At 40.2% G+C, this 27,494-nt stretch overlaps 1 protein-coding gene across 1 annotated transcript in view; it reads right to left on the bottom strand.

The window, feature by feature from the left end:
* LOC134529146 (putative fatty acyl-CoA reductase CG5065) overlaps nucleotides 1–27,494 on the bottom strand; it is a 218,543-nt gene that overhangs the window by 10,142 nt on the left and 180,907 nt on the right. The window contains exon 7 of the mRNA XM_063362916.1: nucleotides 23,465–23,704. Coding sequence (XP_063218986.1) covers nucleotides 23,465–23,704 — 240 coding nt within the window. The remainder of the gene's footprint in view (nucleotides 1–23,464; nucleotides 23,705–27,494) is intronic.

The following is a 27,494-nucleotide window of genomic DNA, read 5'->3' as shown; positions in this document are numbered from 1 at the left end:
TAGTTTGTTAGGTTAGGTTAGGTTCATTAATTTAAAATACTTTAAAAGAGTGAATAGTTGGTTAGGTTATGCTAGATAGGTAGAAAATACTGTAAAACAATTTGAATGATTTTTTACAAATAACCAAGTTAAAACTATATGTAACCAATTGCCCTTATTATTTTAATATTTCTAGTATAATTAACCCAATCCAACCACCGATTTGCATTATTTCACAGTATTTTTTATTGTAGCTAACCTAACCTAACCAACTGTCCACATTATTTTTAAATATTTTTTAAAGTATCTTGACAATTGTCTAATTTCTCCATCATTAAACTTTGTAAACTAAATCATGTCAACCTTCAAAACTTTCCTATGTATTTTCATACAATAATATTTTAATAATTTCAACTAAGTTCCATAAGGGAGCGACGAACTTCAGTTTACTTCAGAACAATTTGGGCCATGGAACGGACAAGTGTGACCTTTAGGTTTCCCTTATGAAAGTGGTTTGGTTTTGGCAATATAAATGTATCTCTATACCACAGAGACAGTTTCATTTGACTGACAACTATTACCCAATATTGTAGACGATAATATACGAAACTCAGCAATGTTAACATGGGCGAACCACGAGCAAGCTACTACAACAATCTTAGCGCTTGATCTGTAAGCATATGGGTTAAATTCAAAGTTGTGTACTTTTTTAATGGGTGCCTTAGGCCATGGAGGTAAAAAGTAATACCTCCATGACTCAGACACTGTTTTTCTCTAACTTCTGAAAAAACTGATTTTGTAGGCTGACGTCAACCGGGCGTACGCCCTTCCTAAGCCCAATGTCCCCCACGTCTTGCCCGGCCCCTCTCCTACCATCATCCTGTTTCAAACCACCTGCCAACGAGTGTGTGTACGTGTGTGTGGCCACCCGACGAGATGCACAATAGAGCCTGTGCTGCGTTCCCATTGCATAGTTAATTATATAAATCATAGTCATCTTTCTTTTTTTTCTATATTTCTTTTTATAGTTAAAGTGTTTGTGTTACAGGTAATTTTAAGGTTGGAGTAGTGCCCCGTGCGGCCGTTGCCGGAAAATTCCCCGGCGCGGGCCACTGACATTCAAACTTAAATAGTTATTGAGCATTGTTTTTACCAACTTTATCTTATGGTTATATGTATAATTTTTATGTAATGAGTTGTAAAGGGGTTTGTACTGTTTTGTGTCCTCTTACACATTATTCGGCAAGTAACGGTAAAGGGGACGCTTCCAGTGGCCATGACACCCTGGCAAAAGGTCAGTCCATCTCGATCACCATCCGGAGCAGGGCGCAGTGGCCACGTGTTGTGCAACGGATCCGTTAACATCCATTTGTAATTTGACTAGTTGTAAACCTTTTCTTTGGCTGCGGGGTGCCCTGGTCCGCATTAAGTTGATCTCTCTACCATTTGCGTGTTTACAGTGTATTTCGAGGTGAACCAGAGGAGAGGTAAGAACGGACTAGAAGAATCTGGCCATTCTTCAGAGGTGAAAGTGTAAGTCATGTGGGGAATCACTAAAACCTGTTCCAACTGAGACCACGTGTGATTCCTTCCTGTACTACGGTGCATGGGGATGCCTAGAGCCCCCTCTGGTTAATTCTTGTTAGTTAAGAAGCGAGCCAGATTCGGGTAGTTTGGGGGTTGCAAACCTCGTCGCACTTGGGCTACGTCACGACCCTGAGAGGTGATAGCCGGGTCCACGTGCTCTTAAACCACGTGGTGGTGTCCATATCTAGTAGACGCTCACACCGCATAACTCTTTTCAACCCCAGTGCAACAGCACTGAAAATAATGCTATTATGTGTGTGTGTATATATAGGTGTGTATGTATGTATATATGTATGTGTGTGTGTATGTATATATAATATATATATATATATTACAGTGTAAACTCTTTATAACGTCACTGGATTTAACGACGAACTCCTTAAAATGCCGAAATTGCTTGACTTGGTTGGTTTACCTTGTTTTCTATACCATAATACACTCTATATAGCGTCACGCTCACTCTATTTAACGACAACAATACGGCATTATAAATCATTAAGCAGTACTTTCTAAGTTGCCGAAGTTGATAAGAACTGCAGTTGTGTACGTTCTCTTGTTTGCTGTTTTGTTGTTGTATTATCTAGCACGTGTTTACTTCGACTGACGTACCGAAGATTCTAAGAAATTTTTTCTTTTGTTTTTGTATGATGAACTTGCACATGTTTACCTCGGTCATTAGACTTTTGTCAAGTTGTTACACGTTATAATTTTCGCAGTTGCTTACAGACTTTCGAACTGTAAACATGGCGAGTAAACGAAAATCTTTGTTTTATTAAACACTTGATGCAGCGAAACTATTACAAAAATACTTTTTATATAATCAAGGTGATCCGGCAGTATCTCAAGATATCAGTAAAATACATAAGAAAATACAATTAAAATATTGGTGCAGCAAAAAAATCAGACGAAGATAACAGACTATATGTAATTTGTATGAATATTAATGTTCGTGTGTAAAATGTATACTATATTAGTAAATACATATTATTATAGAACAGTAAAATTATATCTTTTATTTCTCTCCATTCAACGACCACTCTCTATAACGCCGAAAAATGCTCAGTCCGTTAAGTGTCATTATATAGAGTTTACACTATAAAAAATTTATATAAAATAAATATCATTTAAAGTGAAATAAAAACTTAAAAATCTTGTACGAACAATATTTTTTGCAGTGCTAGGTACAGCCAGGATAACTGAGAATCACTTGTCTTGCGGATTTTCAACAATTTTCTTATATTAACCGAGTCAGTAAATATTTGCTGTTTCTCAGAATGTGGCCAGAGATAGGGCAGTTTTGTAGCATTTTAAATTGTATAAATGCAAATGGACTAGACTGTGTTATATTTTATTACTAGACATGCATAGGGTCTAGTGTCAAATGATCATGAACCGTGGGTTTAGCTAGGTACATACTTTATTTAGCAATTGGATGTAAGTGCAATCTCACACATAATGTACACCATCACAGAGCTGCCAACCATTACGGATTTTCCGTAATTATTACGGATTTTAACCCCGAATTACGGAATTACGGAACATCGCTGGTTTATTACGGAAACGAGGCTTTGTGCTGCGAGGTAACGGAGAAAATTCCGTTTCTGCTGTGCTTGTTTCGTGAACGCAGTTTGAATACATCGCTTGGTTGCACAAATAACGGAACTAGTAAGTGTGCGCATGTACGATGTACTGTCGAAATAAGTAAATTAATTCTCGTGTTTACAAATAATAATGGGATGGTATTACGTCCGTTGTACGATACAACTAGTACATATTCTCAGACTTATCGTTTGAAGGCTACTTAAATCACGATAATTTTTGTACGGTACTTTGGCTAACCTGTGTTGTTAATTTATTTCTTGAAAGCCATTTTTTTTTTCATCATAGTGTTTTTGTCGTGTCTACAGACGTGAAATTTTTTTATGTTTTTCGATAGTGTTGTGTTCTTCAGTGCCGGTTTTAGAAATGAAGCGTGTGACAGAATAATGTGTATCTGGAAAAAAAAAAACACGCAAGTCTTCAGAGCTTTCGACTTAAATATTCAAAAGAATGGCCATGCTTGTCGTTTTCAAATGTTTGGAACGCCACGGTTTTGTAATGTATGCACGTGTGACTTTTCGATTGCACATGGTGGAAGGGATGACTGTAGACGGCATATTGAATCATAGAAACATGCAGAACATTTTAAAGCCGTGACGAGCAATAAATCTACTATATCTTCGTTTTTTCGCTACATCTGAAGAAACGAAAGTAACGAACGCAGTTATTGTTTACAAGTCCTTGTGTTTGTCTTGTTTGTTTACATGACATTTCTTATCCAACCAGGATAAAAAAAAGCAAATAAAAAGACAGTTGCTTTAAAGTTTAACTTTGAATTGAAGATTCAAAATATCCAGTAAAATTATTAATATTTCTTACATATTCAGATGATTGTATTGTTCAAATATATTTTTTTTATTCATTAATTTGCATTGTATTCATATTTTTCTTTTTCTTTTGCATATTATTGTCCTTGTTTTATCTTGAGTGTGTGTTATAATGCCCCAGGAAAAATTTATCGTGCATGATTTACGCGTACTTTTTTCATATACCTAATTGCCATTACTGATAGGTGTGATTTGAGGTTGGCAGCTCTGCCATCATTGCATTCGCCATCATACCTTGGCATTGCCGCCAACTTCATCGCATGCAACAGACTCATAGTCTATTTTTTCCATTTTTGTAAATTACTTTTCTCACTTCAGGTGTGCAGTGAAGGAAAAGTACTTAATCAAATGTTTCAAAATGCATGTCTATTGACAATTATTTCTGTTAATGTGTTTCACTCATAAACCATAGTTCTGAACCAACAAGAATGGACAAAATCTTTTACTGTTGGCAGGGCCGTAACTAGGGGGGGGGGGGGGGGCAAGCGGGGCATACGCCCCAGGCGCAAAGCTGTGGGGGCGCCGAAATTGCTTGCATTGTAATTCCAACTGGTAACTGGTAAAAAGTTTTTTAACTTGAATGCCAGGAATGTCTAATCTGATTCACAATATAACGTCTCAACATATTTATTTTAAAATACTCTGAGAAAAATGTTAAGTTCATCATTAACATAAAAAATTGTAAAGGGAGAAGTTTGAAAGTCTTAATGCGTCCTCTAAACGAATACAGTACAATGTTGTCAGAGAGGGTGGTACCACTGGCTGTGAGGAAGCAGTGGCGCACCGCAGGTGGTAGGCCCTACTCAAGTTACTCGTCGGGGTGGCGTGACGCATGAGTCATACAGCACTCAGAGCTGAGCTGTCCGGAGTGGCGTCGATGTGTGCGTGTAGTGTTTCCAGTTTTTATATTTATAAGACCGTGGCTATAATTGGTTGTGTTGATCAAGAGTTAGCAGTTTTTTTTGTGGTAAATTAGTTTAGAGCAATTAATTGTTAATTGATTAAAATGTCAAAGAAACCTTCGGGATCTGAAAACAGAAAGAAAACCAAAGAACGAAACAAAGCGGCACATCTATCATCATGTTTTATGTCATCATGGTTATCTGAGCCAGGCTGCAGCAAAGGTATGTTGAATAAAATTATACTTATATTTCTACATTTAATGTCTTGTGTGATGATAATTTATATAATCTTGCTACATCACCCGACTCCGGTTGTCAATTATGTATTTTGATTTTTGCACACTGCAGCTTTTGAGCTTTTCTATCATCTCATCCACAGACATGAGCAGACATTAAGTTTTGGTTTGGCCCATTCAGTGGCGTAGCCCAAAACTCACTCACCTCCTCATAAAAGAGGGGTGGATCCGGAGGCCGCCGCTCCGGGAAAATTGGGATTGAAAGTTGCAAAGGGAAGCTATTTTAGCGGTTTTCTTGCTAGAAATATTTCAAAAATTTAAGATAAAACTTGTTAGAGGTAATAAAACAATAAAGATTTTTTTTCCCTCTATGATAAAATTAAAAATCCTGTGTTGTTATAGATATCAAGGACACTTAATTGAACAGTTTTCTATTAGATATAGCGTGTGTAACAGTGAACTCAAAATAGTTGCTAACTAAAATAAATCATTACTACAAAATATTCTTTATGCGAGTTTTAACTATTGCTGTAACTAAATATTTATCTTACTAATTTATATGCGCTACTCTAACAAGGGCCCACCCAGCCTTACCCGAGTGCACGCCTGTGATTTTATCAGACAAATGACAGCCTTTTCAAACATTAGAGACGATTTCGCCACAGCTTAACACAAGAGAGAGTGACTGGTAGGAATCAAAGCCTTTGTTTAAGGATCCATGTCAGAATTTTCCTGGTGTTAACTGGCAAAACATTGAAAATACTGCTGTTCAACAATGCCATCCAATCAAAACGTTTTTGTAATAAACATATAAGTTGGTTCAGGGCCAGTGCAAGGTAAATTGGCGCCCTAGGCGAAAAACCTTAATGCCGCCCCCCTCCCTGTCGGACACCCCAAAAAAAAATTTTCCTTGCCTCAAAATACATCACGTAAGCCTAAGATTTTGTCAACAAACAAATGTAAGTAGGCTTGTGTTTTTTTTTTTACTTTTTTACTTATTACTATTACAAATCATAAACAGGTCACCGTGGACTTTAAATAATTACTTATATCAATATAAACATTCCAAACTGTTACAAAAATCCATTTTCATCTAGTTTCAATAATCGTAAAACATATTATATCAGCTGTTATGTGTCGTGCTGCGCCGCCCCCAGCTACTTGGCGCCCTGGACGGTTGCCTAGTTCGCCTATATGGACGCGCCGGCCCTGAGTTGGTTTAATTCATCAATTGCACATTTAGGGAATTTAAATTAACAAATATAAATTATGAATTTCTTATTTTCAGCAGAATACAGAATGTATATAAAAACAGTAGTCTGCAGAATGTATATAAAACAGTAGTCAATCATTGCTACAGTACACTTGCAAGTCTTTGTCAGTTATGGTTTTATTTTAAACATGTGTAGTGTGTAGATGATGTCAACTTACGAATAACTTATATATATTTAAACAATTGCTGTTGGTTACTAAACACAGTAAATTTTTATGTCACTATAGGATAAAAAATTAAAAAAGCTTTGTTAGGTTATAAAAGTTGCAGTAACTCTCTTCAATACTATTTAACTTATTAATGGTGAAAATTACGTGGGGACCTGTTATAATTCGAGATCTCTAGCTATGCGTCTTTTATTATATACAGTAGAGCACCCCTCAACCGTAATTCCCACAATCGGAACTCCCGATATCCGGAACAAATTTTCCAAAAAAATTAAATTATTACAAAACATCTCCAAAACATTTCCGCACTGGAACGAGGCGTTTTTGCTTTTGCCTGACTGTACATGTCTTGTAGGCGCGCGCGCGCACGTCTGTCAGAGAGCTAATTATTGCCAGTCTTTCCTGCGCATTGCATAAATACACCGCTGGTTTTCGCGTCGGACGTGAATTACTATAAAGATGTTTATGCTATATGTAGTTTTATTGTTTCACTATGTCAAGTAAACGGAAAATTCCGGCCGGCCCGAGAGTATGTACACCGACTTCCACTATACACGTGATAGCGAGTAACATTTACTTCCAACGTGTGATGCTTTCAGTTTGTGGACAATAGTTTAGTGTACAAATATGTATTATGTACATATTTATCCGTTAATATATGGTTAAACAGTCTACATTTACCTGAATTTCTCTATCTCTGTGTTTTTAAACGAGATGCTTGAAGTGTTATACTTGTGTATGTGAAATGTAAACTGTGCATGGCAGTGACTATACACTCTCCAGGAAGTGTGAATTACTAGCACGTCAACACAGAAGTAACACAACACTGCAGCTGTAGTCCTACTACCTCCCCGGAACCCTCTTCATCATCCTCTTCGCTCACGCACCCACCCACCCACAGAGATAAGAAACACCCGCTTGCCAGCTTGCTAGAATGAAGGTAATTCAACCAGCCCGGAGTTTTACGACCCGGCATGTTTTGAAAACAGTACGTATGTAGATATACATATTTTTATTGTATGGTTTTATAATTGTGGATAATATTTACGGTACAACTTTGGCTATACATAAGTTAATATGTGCAGCATATAATGGATTTTTTCTTTGCCTCCCTACTGCAACTCCCCTTACCCGGAATTTTTTCCCATAACCGGAATAGACCTCCCCCCAATGATTCCGGTTGAGGAGTGCTCTACTGTACCCTGCTCTAACTTCACCCTTCACCATGCCTCAATACCATATCTAAATATTAAGGAGTATAATTTTTTCAGGTGAAATTAAAGGAAGCCTAACAACAAGTGATGATCCAGGACCAGATAAGCAAGAAGAGGGACGATGCCAAGACCACCAAGTTGAGCCTGCTTCTGGCATCAGAGGAAATGGAGTTGATGAGAAGAACGAAGAGGAGACAAAATTTAACGAAATTCCTGGAGTGGCCGAAACATCAGCTAACAATTTTACAGAACCAAATAGTACAATAGCATCGAACAATATACAGGACCAGGAGTTTATTCCCGGAACTTCAGCAGGCACTCAGGCCACTCAGGAACTTCAGAAGAGCGAGTTACATTTTGATTTTCAAGACCCTGGTACATGGCCAATCAACATTTCTGATTCCCAGAGATGTTTCATAACAAAAATGAGAGCAGAAAATGAACATAATCCAGATTTCAGCAAAAGTGTGCGAGATGGCCGAAATCTAACAAAAGACTGGTTTGTTAAACAACTTCCAAACGGACTTAAGATAAAGAGGTCATGGCTAGGTTACAGCCAAACAAAAAATGCACTATTCTGTGTTCCATGCAGGTTATTTTCCCACATTTCAAAAGAGTCAAAGTCAACTTCGTCATATTTGGCTAAAGAAGATGGTTTTACTAACTGGAAAAAACTTAGTGAAAGGATTCCAGATCATGAAAACTCGCAAAGCCACAAACTTTGCTTTTGTTCTTGGAAAACTCTTGAGTCTTCTTTAGGAAAGGGAGGAATAGACAAAGAACTTCAAGATCAAATAGCAAAAGAAGAAAGTCATTGGATGAAAGTACTGTATTGTATTGTAGATGTTATAATGTTTCTGGCAAAACAGGGAAGCCCTCTAAGGGGATCACAAGAACAATTTGACTTTGGTGATCCCAGGAGTGGAAAATTTCTGAATACAATTCACCTATTATCTCAGTACAATGAAAATTTGCGTGAACACATAGAGAGACATAAGAAAGGGCAATTAAGTTATTTCTCATGGAAAGTTCAAAATGAATTCTTAGATACCATAGCAAGTAAAATAAGACAAGATATTCTGAATGATGTTAGAAATGCGAAGTATTTTGCCTTGATCTTCGACTCAACCCCTGATATCAGTCATAAAGATCAAATGACAGAAATAATTCGCTATGTAAAAATGACAGAGAGTGGACCAGAAATTCTGGAAAGCTTCATTGACTTTTTCATTATCAGTGACAAAACCGGTTTTGGTCTCACTGAAGAGATTTTAAAAAAGTTGGAAACAGATGACTTGGACTTAAGAAATTGTAGAGGGCAGTCGTACGACAATGGGGCCAATATGGCTGGCATCTATAAAGGGGTACAATCAAGAATACTAAAGGAACATAAATTAGCATATTTTGTGCCATGTGCAGCTCACTCTCTGAATTTAGTTGGAGCACATGCCGCTGAAGCATCGCCTGAAGCTCAAACATTCTTTGGGACAATTAATTGCCTGTATATATTTTTTTCAGCCTCAACATCAAGATGGGAAGTTCTAGAAAAACATGTACCACTTTCGCTAAAACCTCTCAGTAAAACTAGGTGGTCAGCAAGAATGGAAGCTGTAGAGGTTGTATATAAACATTTGGACAAGATTAACAAAGCTTTGGAAGAACTGTCTGTTTGCCCTGTTACGTCTCCTGAGACAAAGACTGAGGCTTCCTTTTTGTTAGGAAATATCAGTAAGTTTGAGTTCATTGTCGTAACCTGTTTCTGGTACAAAATTCTAAAGAAAATTGATCGTGTGAACCAGGTTCTTCAAAGAGATTTTATAACTGTAGATGATTCAGTCAGAAACATTCATGGTCTTTTAAGTTATCTAGAATCTAGTAGGGACAATGCACCAACCGATGCTATTGTGGAAGCCAAGAAGATTGCTGAGAACAACAATGTACCGGCTGATTTTAAAGAAAAAAGGAAAAGAAAAAAGAAGAAAATGTTTGACGAATGCTGCGAAGATGAAATTTCCAACTTATCAGAGCACGATCTGTTTAGAATAGCTTTGTTAGCGATCATTGATGGAATAGTGAATGCTTTAAAATCCCGGTTTCAGGCTCTTCAAGCAATTAATGACAAGTTTAGCTTTTTAAATGGGAATAACATCTACAAAATTGAAGTTAAAGATTTGAAGACTGCAGCCAAACGGTTGTCTGAAACATACAAAGATGACATCAATGGAGAAGAAATAGTTCAAGAAATGGAAAGTTTTAAACATCACGCCTTGGAAGTTGATGACACTATGAAAACAGCATCTGCAGCGACCCTCTTGAAGCTCATTCACGAACACAGACTTGAAGAAGGATATCCAAACCTGACCACAGCCCTTACGATATTTATTACGCTTCCTGTAACAGTTTCTTCAGGCGAAAGAAGTTTCAGCAAATTGAAAATTGTAAAAAATTATTTAAGAAATAGTATGAGGCAAGACAGACTGTCGAATTTGAGCATTATTTCCATAGAACACAAGAGAGCATCCTCTATTTGCTATGATGATATCATCAAAATATTTGCTGCAAAAAGGTCTCGCAAGTTGAATTTGAATCTTTAGAAAACATTTATAACGAGAATTTAATGAACAAGTCTAGTGATTATACGGACTACTTTATGGACATAGTGGGTTCATGCATGGAAGTTACAGTAGCACAGAAACTGTTCATGTAGGTATCTAAAATGCTTAAATAGCACCATTTTTCCATGGGAGGGCCCCCGGATCCCCCGCTTTATTGGTGTGGTATGTGCAAAAAAAGAGGGGGGGGGGCGCATGAATCCATTCATGCCCCGGGTGCCAGAGACTCTAGTTGCGGCCCTGACTGTTGGCATAAAAGAAAATTCTCAATGTATTCTTTACACTTACCTTGAGTTATTGCTTTTCTGCTTACTTGTATCATTAATGTTAATACCAATTATGATTGTTTATTTAATACAATTTCACAAAATTTAGCAAGACAGATAATATATTAAATGCATTAAAAATAAATTTAGCCTATTTTTGATGTGGCAGATATTTAAAAATAAAAGTTTTGTAGCTGTTTATATTTTAAATGTTTGCCTGAAATTTATTACCTACTGTTGTATCTCTTTATTTCACACTACTGTTACAAAACACACATGTACATCCCACGCTTACAGTATCCATTGTTCTACTGTGCCACACGATCTGCCTTGGTCCAATCCGTTCCTTCGTTACCACACTACACTAGTCAGTTCACCTGTTACTACACTCCCCCTTCCATTTCTTTATAAATCTAGTCTCCTTGGCACCTTGACGCATCTACCAGAGCGCCTGGGGTAGGGGGCGGCTACTGGCGTTGAAGGCGGAAATCCCCGAAAACCTTCTTCCTCGAGACTGCCATCCTCTCCACTAGCCACTCGGGACGGATGCCTCCCTTCCGGAGTCTGACCTGAGGCCTCCCCCACGTGTGACTCCTCGGGCGCTGATGTAACTGTCTCTGCTTCTGGTTCTGTCACCCTTCCTTCTTCACCCAGCTGCCCGCCTGCGTATTGCCCCACCAAGTGCTTCCCTGGACGTAGAGTTCCATTGGTTCTTGTCTCTCTCAGCTTCAAGTGGTCCGCATGAACATATCTTACATGCGAACCCTCTTGCACTCGGTAAGTGACCGCACTCACTACCTCCTTCACTGATCCTGGCACCCAGTTGAACTCCTCTCCCCGCACCGTTTTTATCCAGACCAAATCTCCTTGGGCAAAAACTCTCGGAGGCCCTCGTTTGTGATCCAGCCTACGTTTCACTTGTTTCTGGCGTGCTGACATGTCGTGCGAAAATGACGGCTTTAACAGCGACAACCGAGTGCGAGGCTGTCGCTGTAAAAACAATTCCGCTGGGGTTTTGTTAGTCAAGGAATGTGAAGTAATCCTATAAGCAAACAAAAATACGTCGACCATATGTTGTAGCGTGCGGGTGTGGGCCTTGCTGCGGCCCTCTTGCAATTGACGCCTCAGAGCTATCTTGACAGTCTGTACTTGTCGTTCCGCCGCACCATTTGATTGCGGATGATAAGGCGGATTTCGGACATGTTTCACACCATTTGCGGACAGAAATTGCCCAAACTCGTCCGACTGAAAAGGCGGACCATTGTCTGTCACCACTACCTCTGGTAACCCGAACGCTGCAAAAAGAGTTCTTAGCTTCCCCACCGTGTGAAACGCCGTGGTAGCCGTCATTGGAATGACGTCTAACCACTTAGAGTACGCGTCTACCACTATGAGGAACTTTTGATGGTGTTCTTCTGCGAAGTCCAGGTGCACTCGTTGCCACCTCCGAACTGGCCAACTCCACGGGTGTAAGGGTACGGCTTGCTCCGTAGTTTGAGATTGCTGACAAAGGCTGCACTGATGGACCACACCTTCTATCTGCATGTCCATGCCAGGCCACCACACATAGCTTCTGGCCAACATTTTCATTCTTGTAACCCCCGGGTGCTCTTCGTGCAACAACTTCAATACCTCCTGTTGCAGTCGCTCCGGTATGACCACCCTGGACCCCCATAGTACACAGTCTTGTTCCAACGACAGCTCTAACTTCCGGGATTCAAAACACTTCAATTCTGCTGGAACTGTGGCTGACCACCCTCGTAACACCATGTCAGACACCCTTGACAGAACCTTGTCCTTCCGAGTAGCTTCTGCTATGTCTGAAGCCTCCAATGGCCCAATCTGAAACGGTGCGAAGAAAAACACTCCCAGCTCCTCCTCCTGTAAATGTTGTTCGCCCCCCACTGCTGTCGGTGCAAGTATTTCTGGTAGGCGTGATAACGCGTCTGCATGACAGATCTCTGAACCAGCTTTGTATTTCACCGCCCGTACAAGTAGCGGTGGAACCTTTGTACTGCATACACTAAACTGAGAGCTTCCCGTTCTACTTGATTGTAACCCCTTTCCGCCTTTGATAAGGTCCTGGATGCAAAAGCTATAGGACATTCTTCACCGGATGGCATTTGGTGCGCTAACACTGCCCCTACTCCGTAGGCACTTGCATCCGCCGTCACTATGAGGGGCAACGCTGGGTCGTAGGGTACTAGTACGGGACTGCCCAACAACATCCTCTTAGAGTCTTCAAAGGCCTTACTACACTCTGTAGTCCACTGCCATGACTCTCCTTTTTGCAACAATTGAAATAGCGGGTGTAACACCGATGCCACGTCTGGCAGGAACTTGCTATAAAATTGTAGTAACCCTAAGTAGGATTGGAGTTCAGTAATGTCCTTGGGAACTGGTGCCCCCCTAATAGCCTTCATCTTGTCCTTCGTTGGCTGAATGCCCTCGCTCAACAACCGGTGTCCCAGATATACCACGCTCTTGCATAACAGTTTGCACTTCTCCTCTTTAGCCCTTATGCCATAGGTTGTCAACCGTCGTAGCACCTCATCCAGCCGACTTTGGGCCTCCTCTAAACTTGCACCAACTACTAAAATGTCATCTAAGTACATGTGAACTCCCTTAATGCCCTTCAAAACCTGCTCCATAGTTTTTTGGAATATACAGGGGGCACTACAGAACCCGAACGGGAGACGGGTATAACGAAATAGCCCCTTATGTGTATTTATTGTGAGCAAGGGTTGGCTCTGTTTACTAACGGGCAACTGGGTATATGCTGAGTGCAAGTCGATTACAGAAAAAACCTTGGCCCCTGCCAACTCACTCAAAATCTCCTCCGCCTTGGGCAGGGGGTAGTGATCCAACTCAACTACAGGGTTCAATGTTATTTTATAATCCGCACACAGACGAACCCCCGCCCATCTTTTTTTCTGATACAAACAAGTGGCGTTGCCCACTGCGACTTACTGACAGGGTAAATTGCTCCCGCTTGCACTAACCTGTCCAGCTCTGCTTCCACGGCTGCCTTCATCGCAAAAGGCACACTCCTGGCCTTGCAGAATACAGGAACAGCGCCTTCCTTCAGTATCACCTCTGCTTCCGCACCGGAGATGACTCCCACGTTGCGTCCAAAGACAGATTTGTGTTCGCACATCATCTCACTGACGAAGGCTTCCCGCTTGCTTGTGACTTGTCGATCGCGTACTTGGTGAATGACTCGTTGTGGTGTTTCACCCCTTTCCCCGACGATACCTTTCCAGTCCAATTGCAACGATGATAGACAATTATGCCCCAACAAGGTGGGTAACGTCTTCCCACGGCTATCCACCACCACCATTGGCAGAGTTACTCGTTGCCCCTGATACTCCACCGGAACACTACACTCTCCGATGATGTGCAAAGGTTGCCCTGAGTATGTTCTTAAGTTTAGACGGGTGTTACGCAATGTACACGATTTCAACTTTTGCTGATAAGTGCTATCCGAACACACAGATACCACTGCCCCAGTGTCAACTATCATACGCTCCGGGGAACCGTTTAACCACACTTTGACCTTAAAAGCGTTAGCCTCACCCTTCACCTCATTAAAATCAATGTTCAGCAAGTCCCAGTTCCCTTTGTCCTTGCTTGACTCACTCACGTACTGCACTCCGCTTGCCATACAAGCTCTTTTAAGGTGACCCCGTTTTTTACACCCATTACACACATAACCTTCAAATGGACAACGGGCGGCCACATGTGTGGTACCATTACACCGGTAACACTTTGTCTGCTGGCGCTGCATTGACCCTGGTCTCTCGCTGATAGTCCTTCGGTCCCCAACCGCCGTTCCACTCATTTTTTTAGCCGGATAACAAATGCACTATCCCCATCGCGGTCCAATTCCTCTTGCTTGAACTGTTCCTTTTCCAGCCGTAACTCTTTGGACTGTTTCAATGCTGCCTCCATTATTAATGCTTTTTCCAGCGCTGACTGAAAAGTCAGTTTATCTTCCACCAGCAGTTTCTGCACTATTTCTTCATTACCTAGCCCACTTACAAACGCATCTCTGAGAGCTTCCTCCAGAAACTGACCGTACTCACAGGACATGGACAACTTTTGCAGGGTTACCGCGTACTCCGCTATACTTTCTGTCGCCCCTTGTCGCCTCCGTAAAAGCTTTACACGCTCCGCAATTATAATCTTCCTGGGTGCATAATGCGTGGTGAGTATTTCAACTAGTTCTTCGAATGACTTTGTTCCTTGCTTGGCTGGCACACACAAGTTTTTCAACACCGCATATGATTTAGGACCTAACAGTGTCAAAAACACACTGCTTTTTTCTTCATCCTTAATTTTATTCGCCTTAAAATAGTGTTCTAGCCGCTCGATGTAGCACTCGAAATCCCCTTCCACTCCATTAAATTCTTCAATTTTTCCTAACGCCATCTTCGTTTACTCACTTCCCAAGTTCCGCACTGCGTACTGTAATGCCGCCTATGTCCGTATGTAATCGCTACCACTATAAACGAATCACCGCTCGATTACGCCACTCTCCATCCCATCCTCGTCGCCAGTGTTGTATCTCTTTATTTCACACTACTGTTACAAAACACACATGTACATCCCACGCTTACAGTATCCATTGTTCCACTGTGCCACACGATCTGCCTTGGTCCAATCCGTTCCTTCGTTACCACACTACACTAGTCAGTTCACCTGTTACTACACCTACCTTTTTTGTTATTTGTAAGCACAACCTAGTGGTATATTTCAAAGCTATAAGACATTGATTTATTACATTAAAATAAAAAATAGTTTTACAACTACTACATCTTTAAATCTCTTTGCCTGCTATTCTACTCAAAAACAGAAATATCACTTTACTACTTGCTATTCTTTACAGCAACCAAACAATGTTTTTTTCCTTCTCAAAGAAATGTGGGGATATGAACTCATTATACAGCATAGGTGTTGCAGATGTTAATGCTGCGTTATTAGCTGTTCAAACACACACACACTCAAAAAATATATATATATATATTCTGTTATATGAACTGTTTGTGTCTAAATTGGGCATTATTCATGCAGTGGAAATTGTATAAAGAATGTGGGGTATAGTTGCATGTTACATATGTAAAATCTAATTTTGCAGTTTCTGAATTTAACTGCTTGTGCTATAAATGTCACACATAATTTAGGTTAATAAAAATAATAGCACATTGTCTTTCTTAGTGATGATGATTGTTAATAAATAGAGCAATAACATTTTTAAAATTTACAAATAATAACCTATTTTTAATGATATCAGATGTTAGAACACCAAATGCAAGTAACCCAAGTGTCATTGTTGAAATCATATAATTTTTTCAACAGTTCTATTGGCAAATTGTAAAGGTGTTTGTTAATGTGGTGCATAAGTTTTAATGAAAATACACATTTTGTCAATTTTTTTTTCGAGAGGAAGAAGAAACCAACCAAGACCAGTTGAAAATTATGTTCCCATATTGTTTCTTAAAAATCAAGTAGCATATGAAGCAACTGGGACAACTGCTTTGTCTAAAGAAATTAAATTTTAATAAATTTATTCAGTAAATGTATCATTCTGTGACCTATTTATCCATCTGCCTGTTGTTCCCAGGAAGTTATTCTTCAGGTAGATAGTAAATTATTTATGCAAAAGTTGATTTTCTTTGCTTATTAAAAAAAATTTTTTTTACTTTGTTACTCTTTGGTTTGACATCTTGTGAGAAGTAGAGGATTTTATCTTAATATAGTAAAACCAATTCTAATTTTTGTATATACAATTTTGTACTTAAAGATGTAAAATAATGGATCATTTGGAAAAATAAATTTAAGTTCTGGATTATAGGCGTATTTAAAGTCTTTAAGAATATTAACAGATTTTTATTAAAATTGTTTAGTACTACTTAAGAACCCTGCCTACCCGAGCACATATATGGTGCGCAGAGCTTTTGGAAAAACAACGTGATTTGAAAACTACTCAAGCGGGGTCTGTTTATGAAAAGCATTTAAGAATTCGCTGAGGGCTGAAAATTACTTTTGATTTCATATTAAGTTTTTAAACTGTATTTTTAGAAGAGTTAAAATGAGTACAAGGCGTGTTTTTAGAGTAATTTTTAGGCGTAAAACAACCGGTATAGTTTCTTGAAAGCACTTAAGGGACTTGCTTTACAGCTTTATCTTCAATACTATGCCATATAATGTTATGGTCACCACTCAAATTTCACAATTGTCCTATAGACAACGAGAAGACTGCGCGCCAGTCCAGAGCCTTGCGCTTAGAGGAGATACCATGCTAGAAGCACCAGCGAGCGTCACACTTATCATCTCTCCTCATCAACACAGATTCACCCCGACGAGACGGGCCCCTTAAGCCTGGACAATTAAGGTCCAAAAATTATTTTATAAGAAATTGATAAGTAACATTTGGACAAAGTTTTGTTGGGTATATGCAGTTTAAATAATAATGTGTTGGTAAATAAGTACTGATTGTCTTTTGCTATACATTATAATAATCACACAAACAGCAATGGCCACAACATAAACACTATAACTGGATACAAAAAATAAAGTGGGGATACACCACTAGAGTACAAGTTAAAGTTTTAAACAATTTACATACTTGGTTAGGTCTGATGTGATTTTAATTATTAGTAGTAAAACGTAACAAATAATAAATTTCTGTGCAGCACTTATTACTTAGTAGGTATACCAAAGTAGCAACTAAACGATCACCTATCTTCAACGTATTACAGTAGAACTCCATTTACAATAATTTTATAGTTATACAAAGGAAAGTTTTGTAAGAAGGAAATTCCCAAATTATGATTCCAATGCATTTCTATTGTAGAGACAAGTTTAAAACAGCATAATAATAAATAAGCTTTATTTGAAAGAATGTAAAATTAAAAGCAGAAAATTAATAAAATGAATTGGAATTACATCTTTAGCCTACTGCATTATTAATATACAACATTTAAACATTATTTACCTGCAATTAACAATTTTTATGAAATCTCTTGAATATTCATTTATCCAACACTAATAAAACAATAAGCCATGAGAAATGGTATGGTTTGCTGCAGCTGCAATCAATATATTTCTCACGATGTGCACATGTTTTACTGAGAGTAAATACTACGTAAATGAATAAGGAATTAAAAAATTTAAAAAAATATTAAAAATTTATAATGCTTCTAACTTCTTGGGAATTTATCTTAACTACTTATATGTTCTTTATTTCTTCAAAGTACCTAGTAAGAGAGTTAAAGCTGTATGTTTTCCTACATGATTTATTTGTAACTAAATTAATTTCAGTTGGCTTTATGTATAATGATGTAGATACATTAATGATATTGATAGAACAATGTGAGCATTATGTGTTCTTCTTCTTTCTCTCCTGTTTCAGCAGCAGTTTTGTTCTGATTGTAACTATTTTATTTAATTCTTGAGACAACTAATTTTAGCCTTTAATTGTTTTCTGCATTTTTGCAGAAAAAAAAATTCTGGTAGTAATAATTTGAGTCAGACTTGTTGCAAGTATGAGAAAGCACACTTTTTATAAGTTGGTTGCAAGCATGTCATTACTAGCTCACTGCATAGCTATTACTTGTCACGACAAGCCTGCGATAAGCATTTCATGGTGTTGTGATATGTGATGTTGGCATCTATGAGAGTTGGTATCTATGAAAGGAAGTGGTAGAGCGGGCAGTGGATCGTGATGTAATGGTGGAGAGTGAATGTAACATAATGAGTAGAGCGATTTTGAATAAATATGTGATAATCGTACAGTGTAATGAGTTGATGTCCATTTAAACAAGGTGAAAACACAACATGGCGCAGTCGGTAGTAAATCGCATAGTGTTCGCAACGTGACCTTAGTGGTGTTGTTTCGTTGTTGTGCCACGTGGAGATAGAGGTTATACAGGTTTCGGCGCGATGGAATCGTTTAAGCCACCGCCGGCGCTGCTTCTAGATGGAAATCTGTGTGAACACTTTCGGCGGTTCAAACAGAGCTTTGATATTTTTATGCTAGCGACTGGATATGAGTCCAAACCATCGGCAGTCAAGGCGGCGATGTGGTTAAACCTCATAGGAGACGAGGCTGTTGAGTTGTTCAACACATTCGATCTTCCAGCGGAAGACCGTAGGGATTTTGAAAAGGTGTTGCGAGCATTTGAACATTATTGTAACCGTGTAAAAAATATCGTAGTTGAGCGGTACAAGTTTAACTGCCGATCTCAGGAAGAGGGAGAGCCGTTTGACTCGTTTGTGAGAGATTTAAAAAAGCTGGTTCAAAGTTGTGACTTCAAGGACCAGACAGACAGTGTTGTGCGGGACAGAATAGTTTTGGGCATTCGGGACAAAGGGCTGCAGGAACGTTTGTTGCGTGAACCGGATCTCAGCTTGTCACGGGCAATGGAACAGTGTAGGGTGGCTGAGCTAGGCAAGCAACGTGCCGACGCTATACAAACCAAAGCTGTCAATCCTGTTAATCGGCGTGAGGATTCGTCGGATGATGAAATTCACCCGAGGGGAGGCACAGTTGAAACTGTGTGGCGAAATAGAAGAAAGCAGAAATCAACTGAACAGCAGCAGGTACCATACAAAGGGGGGGCTGAACAGAAGCATGTGCAACAAGGAAGTCCTAAGTGCCGAAGGTGCGGGAGGGTACATAGGAAGAATGAGTGCCCTGCCTTTGGAAAAAAATGTTACAAGTGCATGAAGTTCAATCATTTTGCAACCGTGTGCACCAACCAAGTTGAAGAGGTTAGGTTAACGGGAGGTGAGATGGAAGAGTTCTTTGTCAGCACATTAGAAGTGGCAGAAGCAACGACCGGGGTGGAGGATGCCAGGCCAGGCCGAAAGGAGTGGATCCAAGAAATGTGGGTTGAAGGTAAGACTGTATATTTCAAGCTTGATACGGGCTCAGAGGTAAATATCATATCACAGAGTATTGTGAAGCAGCTGGCTCGCCCAACCCAGTTGAAATGGTCACACATAACACTCGAAGGGTTCGGCGGCAAAAAAGTGAAACCAGTGGGTGTCATTAAGCTAATGTGTGGAGTAAATACAGCAGATGGTGCTCAGGAGTGCCTGGAGTTTGTTGTTGTTGAAGATGGTAGCTGCAGAATGCCCATTCTTGGACTGCCAGGATGCGTGTGTTTGAAGTTAGTTTCTCGCAGTTTTGTCCACACCTTACACAGTAGCGTTTTATCGGAAGATAAGTTCCTCTCAGAATTTGCAGATGTATTTCAGGGAGTCGGGTGTATTCCGAACAAGTGCACATTGGTAGTAGATAAATCTGTTCAGCCAGTTGCTAAACCACCTCGAAGAGTGCCCTTTGCCTTAAGAGATAGATTAAAAATCAAGTTGGACGAGCTTGTTAAGCTAGGAATTATTGCCAAGGTTGATCAGCCAACTGGATGGGTTAGCAACCTAACTGTTGTTGAAAAGGGCGACAAAAGTCTCAGACTCTGTCTAGATCCAGTAGACCTGAATAAGGCAATTTGCAGGGAGTATCACATGATACCAACATTAGAGGAGTTGAGCTGCCAGCTGAACAATAAGTCCATTTTCACAGTGTTGGACCTGAAAGATGGGTTTTACCAGGTGGAACTAGATGAGGAATCAAGTATGTACTGCACTTTCAGCACACCATTTGGATGTTATAAATTTCTCAGGCTCCCATTTGGGTTATCGAGTGCACCTGAAATTTTTCAACGAATAAACATGCAAAACTTTGGTGATATTCCAGGGGTACTAGTATACTTTGATGACCTCTTGATTGCTGCTGCAAATGAAGTTGAGCACAATCAAATATTGTTACAGGTAGCACAGAGAGCGAGAGCGCTAAATGTGAAGTTCAATGTACGCAAGATTCAGTTCAAAAAGAAGGAGGCAAGGTATTTTGGGCATGTGTTCTCCTCAAATGGTATGCAGCCAGATCCCGACCAGGTGCGAGCTATTCTAGCACTACAAACACCCACCAACAAAGTTGAGCTGCAAAGAGTGTTGGGTTTCATCAGCTACTTAAGGAAGTTTTTACCTAACTTAGCTAGCATCATAGCTCCGAGGGAACTCCTGAAGAACGATACTGAGTGGCAGTGGTTACCAGTGCACACTGATGTGTTGCAGCAAGTCAAGGAGTTGGTCAGCAAGGCACCAGTACTCGGCTTGTATGACCCCAACAAAAAACTGTCCATTCAGTGTGATGCCTCAAAAGATGGACTGGGATGTTGTTTAATGTGTGATGATCAGCCAATCAGCTATGCTTCCCGAAGTTTGTCCTCAGCAGAAAAGAATTATGCACAAGTCGAGAAGGAAATGCTCAGTATTGTGTTTGCAGCGAGAAAGTTTCATCACTACATATATGGAAGGCATGTCATAGTACACACAGACCACAAACCATTAGTTCCGGTGTTTAAGAAAAGTATAGCAGATGTGTATTCTGTTAGACTTCAACGGATGAAAATCAGGCTGCTACGGTACACGCTGTCGGTAGAGTATCTTCCAGGCAAACTCATGCATGTAGCAGACTTACTGTCAAGGGCGTATTTGCCAGAAGTGGAACATGCAGATGAAGATTTGTCTGCAGAAATGGTTCACCTTGTGAGTGTGAGTGATACAAGTCAGGTGTCGACTACTAGAAAGGATGAGTTCAGGCGGGAAACTGCTAAGGATACAGCACTGTGTGAGGTTATGAGGTACTGTCAAAATGGGTGGCCAGAACACAAACATCAAGTCAGCCAGCAAGCTCAAATGTACTTTGTCCAAAGGAATTGCTTGCTTCTCGACAAGGGTCTAGTGTTCTTAAATGATCGCATTGTAGTGCCAGTGGCATTGAGGCAGCAGATGCTACTCTTACTCCATGAGGGCCACTTAGGCATAGAAAGAACCAAAGCACGAGCCAGGCAAGTACTGTATTGGCCAAAAATGGCAGAAGACATTGAGATATTGGTAAATAGGTGTTTCACATGCCAAAAATTCAGAAGCCAGAATAAAGCAGAACCACTCATATCTCACAACATTCCAGAATTACCGTTTGAGAAACTTGGTATTGATCTTTGTGACTATGGGGGCAACAGCTATATGGTTGTCATTGACTACTATTCCAAGTGGATTGAAATAGTACCAGTAGCAAATAAACAAGCCAATGAAGTCATAAGAGGACTGAAATCTGTGTTTGCTACTCATGGTGTGCCAAAGCTCATTATTTCAGACAATATGCCATTTAACTCCTATAAATACAGGCAGTTCGCAATGAGTTGGGACTTCGAAGTAGTGACAGCAAGTCCTCACTACCCAAAGTCGAATGGGCTTGCAGAACGAGCAGTGCAGATTGCTAAGAACATGTTGAGGAGGTGTTCGGATTCGTCTAGTGATCTACCTGTCATGTTACTAGAGTACAGAAACACTCCTCTGACTGCTGTAGGCCTGTCACCAGCACAGTTGCTAATGAGTCGCCGGGTAAGGACGAAACTACCAATGAGGCAGCAGTTACTACAACCGGAAGTGCAGGGAAAGGTAGCAGAAGAACTATGTAACAGGCAAGCGAAGATCAAACAGTGGTATGATCAACGGGCAAGAAAGGCAACCGAGTTCGAGCACCAAGATAGGGTCTTGTTAAATAGAAACAATCAGTGGGAACCAGCAGAAATTGTACACAAGTCTTCGACTCCGAGATCATACGTTGTCCGTGATCAGGATGGCCAGCACGTGCGGAGGAACTCCCATCACTTGAGACCATCCAGCCTTGCTCCTGAGTTGCATAGGAGACGGTCCAGCCTGGACTCTGATGATGAGTTCCGGGGGTTCCCAGCAAAAGACGAGGCAGGAGGAGAGTCGCAGGGAGCAGGGTCAAGAGTGCGGCAGGGAGAGTGCCCACCAGCACTGATGAGTGGTAAGGAAAAGGTCAATGTGTCGAGACGTATAAAAAGTGGACGTGAGGTGAAAGTGCCAGCAAGATACAAAGACTAGTGAGTACCAAATAATATGATTCCCCAAACTGATGACTGTTTTAACTTTTGCTCTGTTTCTGGATTGTAGTAATATGTCAAGAGTGTGGATGTATTTGCTATAAAAGGGAAGGTGTTGTGATATGTGATGTTGGCATCTATGATAGTTGGTATCTATGAAAGGAAGTGGTAGAGCGGGCAGTGGATCGTGATGTAATGGTGGAGAGTGAATGTAACATAATGAGTAGAGCGATTTTGAATAAATATGTGATAATCGTACAGTGTAATGAGTTGATGTCCATTTAAACAAGGTGAAAACACAACACATGGCAAGCCTACTGCAAGCATGTCACGACAAGCCTTGTGCAAGCTTTTCATGGGATGCCTGGTGCAAGCTTGTCATGACAAGCCTAGTGCAAGCTTGTCACTGCAAGCCTGCTACAAGCTTGTAATGGCAAGCCTACTGCAAGCTTGTCATCACAAACTTGTTGCAAGCTTGAAACAAGCATGACATGGCAAGCTTGCTGCAAACTTGTCATAGCAGGTTTGCTACAAGCTTATCATGGCATGTTCACTACAAACTTGTCATGGCATTCTTGCTACAAGCTTGTCATGTATAAACTAGTTTGAATCAAACTTGATTCAAGCTAACTTACTTGCCATGGAAAGCTTGATTCAAGCCTTTTTTGCTATCTGGGATGGGATTCCTGCCAGAGAGTTGAGCTGCTATGTCTAGCAGCTGGGCTAGCAGAGATGGGGTGGGAAACCATGATGCATGTAGCATTGTCATCTGGTTGAAGCTGGTAACTGGATACTGTCATCACCTGATCTCTACTCACATGGGTTTCCTGCCAGCGAGCCGGGCTGCCAGGTCCAGTAGGTGAGCTGGGATGGTGTGAAAGACGACTGTGCACACGGAGTTCGCCAGCCGGCTGTTCTTGAAGCTGCCACCCGGGTACCACAGCACATTGTTGAATGGGTACTTCAGGATGTACTGGTAGCCTATCTCCTCGAGCTCTCGCCACCGCACCGGATTTAAGCTTCCAGATGTGCAGTTGTACACTATTATGTTGTTGGGCCTTTAGCAAAAAAGATAACATGCTTGTTCAGTTATTTTCACAGTGAGGATAGGTATTCTTAAAACATTTTCTACTACAAAAGAGGTTCTAGTAAGTCTGAAGGTGATAATTTCTAATTAAAATGACACATTGACAAACACAAACCAGTTATTTTCTCACTGTACTGAAATATTTATAAATTTTGTAAGGGGCAATATATAGGTACTTCGATTATATGTTATTCGTATTGGAATTCCTGTGTTTTTTTTTTATTCTCAGGCAGGGATAAAAAAATTTGATGATAATGTGACAAAAACCTGACATAAATAAAGAACATTTTATAAATATTGCAAGTTGGGTTCTAACAATGTTCCATGCACAAGAGAGAGAGAGAACAAAACAATAATTGCAGGAGAGAGGGAAATCATCCAGCGAGTAGAAAACTTCTCGGCTGTGAGGCCATTAGTGTGTGCTGTATTACGAACAATCTAAATATGAAACTGTTAAGAACTCTGGCAAATCAGTAGAATTTCACTGGAAAACTGTTAAAACTGCTCCATCTAGATCTATTTGGAGCATTTGTATTAATCTTACATTAAAATCCACTGATTTGCTTTGGTGTTAACCATTTTAGTTTTAGAGTGAATTGTGACGTGGAACCAGACCAGAAAATTTTAGCATCGAGGTAATGCATGTTTAGGGGAAACATGGAGAAAAGTTAAGTCTCCCAAATATTCTAAATGCAGCATTACAGAGTTTATCTTGCTGTAAATTTAACCCGGAGAGCAGGGGCGAATATTCCATGGAACCAAGGGAACCATTGGTTCCCTACTGCTGACAAATAAATAAAATAAATATATTACTACTTGTCTACTATCGTAAATAATTCAACTTGCATTTTTTGAACAGGTCGCCGTAACACTTTGTGTAGGCGCGTTCGCGCGTAGAACCTCTTCAGCTATAGCTTTATCTCTCTCACGCCTCTCTTTCTCTCTGCCTTCCCCGCTCCCTCATCCTCTTCCCCCCCCCCCCCCCCCCCCCCAAATCAACGGTAGCTTCCATGCCTCCTGCGCCTTCATTGGTGGCCGACTCATCGGATCTCTCCCCCTTCGCCTTCGGGTGTTTACGTGAGCACTCGGCTTCGGCCGCCGACCTGGGGAACCAAGCCAGACAGCTGGTTCCATCGCGTGCCGTGTGGCGTATTCTCTAAAGAAATTGTGTGCTTCGCGTTGCGTAAAATAACTCGCCTGGCAGCCTGAAAGCAGATTTACTGCGGTAAAAATACGTACTTTATAATACTTCATTACGTCCCAAGTTTTTGGTGAAGAGTTTCGTCAAATTCAAAAGTGGCCACATAGCTACAGCATTGCGGTAGGCTTGGCCAAGGGAACCAACCGTCTATTCTGCGGGCCCTGGCCATGGAGGGGATTTTAAGGGGAGTGCGGAGGGGCGAAGCTGTCGCAGGAGGGGAGGGAGCGGCAGGAAACAGACGCGCTTGTGACTGCGTGGTAGAAAATTTACTTGTTTCATCTTTTTGTGCTAAAAGTTTTGAACAAAAACGAGTTTTAATTTTGCAAGGTAGACCCACGCCAGATATGTCGTGTATGGTAATAAATGCTAAATCAAGCGGTGTGCAGTGCAAAAGACACTTCAAATCTAATTTTTACAGTTCGCACAAATGGCTTACTGCTTGTAAACAAACTTTAAAAGTGTACTGTTGGCCTTGTTTAATGTTTACTAATGAGAAAGTAGTTTGGAATAAGAACGGTTTTAGTGACATGAACAATTTTCATAAAGCAGCTCAGAGACATGAACTCTCGCAGACACATTTATCGGCCGTCTGTAAGCTAAAGATGTTTGGATTCAGTCGTGTTGATGTGGATCTAAACGAACAACTCCGCGCTGATGTCAAAAAACACAATGAGGTTGTGGACCGAAACAGAAGTTTTGAAACGTTTGATTGATGTCACTATGTTTCTCGGGCGACAAGAGCTTGCGTTCCGAGGTCACGATGAAAAAGAATGTTCCTCAAACCGCGGTAATTGCATAGAATTAGTGTAATTGTTAAGCAGTTACGATTCAGTATTAGCCTGACATTTGGAAACTTCTAAGGTTTTCACAGGTTTGTCTAGTAACATACAAAATGATATAATAGAAAGTATTGCCGAAGCGATTGTAACGGAAATTAAAACACAAGTTAGTCAAACTCCTTTTGTAGCACTAATCCTTGACGAAACGTCTGATGTTGCCAACATGTCGCAGCTTGCATCTGTACTGCGGTATGTAACGAACGAGGGTAACATCGAAGAGAGATTTCTCGGTTTTACAAACGTTCTAACAGATCAGCAAAAGCACTGGCAGAGCACGTTTTTAAGTTAGTAGATGAGTATAAATGTGGCGAAAAATTGGTATCTCAAACATACGATGGAGCTGCTGTTATGACTGGTCATCTGAATGGGCTACAAAAATTAGTGAGAGAAAAATATGATAATGCTATATTCATACATTGTTGTGCGCATAGACTTAATCTTGTGCTTTCGCAATCACTCAACAACATTACTGATTGTAAGATATTTTTCAAAACATTAAGTGGGTTTGCCTCATTCTTCTCTCATTCTACCAAACGAAAACAGGCATTAGACAAATTTGTGAGCAAACGATTTCCCAAAGTATGTCCTACAAGGTGGAATTATAATTCCCGCTTAGTTCATACGATTTTTGAAAACAAATCAGATCTGATAAGCCTTTTCGAAAACATAACCGAAACCTACATTGCTGCGCGTGGCTTCCTAGCTGCATTAAAATAATACAATTTTAATTTTATGTTACATGTGTTTTCTGATTTATTTTCCATCACAGATGCATTGTTTCAGATTATTCAAGCAAAAACTTTCGACATTAGCTATTGCCTTCAAAAACTGAAATAAACAGAAAAATTAATTTCTAAGAAGAGAAACACATTCAGTTCAACAATTTGGTCCGCCTTCAAAGATGACCCTCCCACTAAGAAACGGCGTACATCTGAGGAAAATGATCCAGAAGCTAGCTACAGAAAACTGTATTTTGAAATTATTGATAATATTCTAGTACAGCTTGTTACACGATTCAGCTCACTCGAAAATTTGAAGTTCCTGGGTCTAATGGATCCAAATAAAAACGAGGAAAATGCAAAAATATTTCCCGAGGAAGCATTCACCTCTTTAAAATCTTCTTATGGCAACTACTTCGATTTACCTCGTTTTAGGAGTGAATTAATTGCAAAATTCAGTTTAGCAGAGTTTAAATCAAAATCAATTTATGAGATACTGCAGGTATTGAGACAGTCGGGTTTAAGTGTTGACGGTTTTCCTGAGCTGTATAAATTGTGTTCGTTAGTAGCTAAAATTCCAGCAACAAGTGCATCTGTCGAGCGCTCGTTTACCTCACTGAAACGAATTAAGACCTACATCAGAAACGCCCAGAAACAAGAAAGACTGTCAAATCTTGGACTCATTTCAATTGAACATATATTATTGCTTTCCCTGAAACAAAGAAAAACTTTCTACAGTGATGTAATTGACAATTTTGTTCGCAAGACACGACGACTAGACTTGGTTTACAAATAACTAAGTAGCAGCCCACCTCAACAATTCCCCGGATGTGGATATTACCGGACAATGTTGCTGGTCAGCAAGTTTACTCAAGATCTCCTGTATTCCCCGCTCTTGCATTCCAGTGCTGCTCCACCCCACCTCATTCACCTGCATCAGTTCTCAAGACCACAAATGTTAAGCGCTGCCCAAATCTCTCCACTCCACCAATAATTTCTATA

This window comes from Bacillus rossius, chromosome 2 (genome assembly GCF_032445375.1).
Source record: "Bacillus rossius redtenbacheri isolate Brsri chromosome 2, Brsri_v3, whole genome shotgun sequence".
NCBI classification, from domain to species: Eukaryota; Metazoa; Arthropoda; class Insecta; order Phasmatodea; family Bacillidae; genus Bacillus; species Bacillus rossius.
The sequence above is the reverse complement of the archived record's forward strand: the minus strand, read 5'-3'. Positions and strand labels throughout refer to the sequence as shown.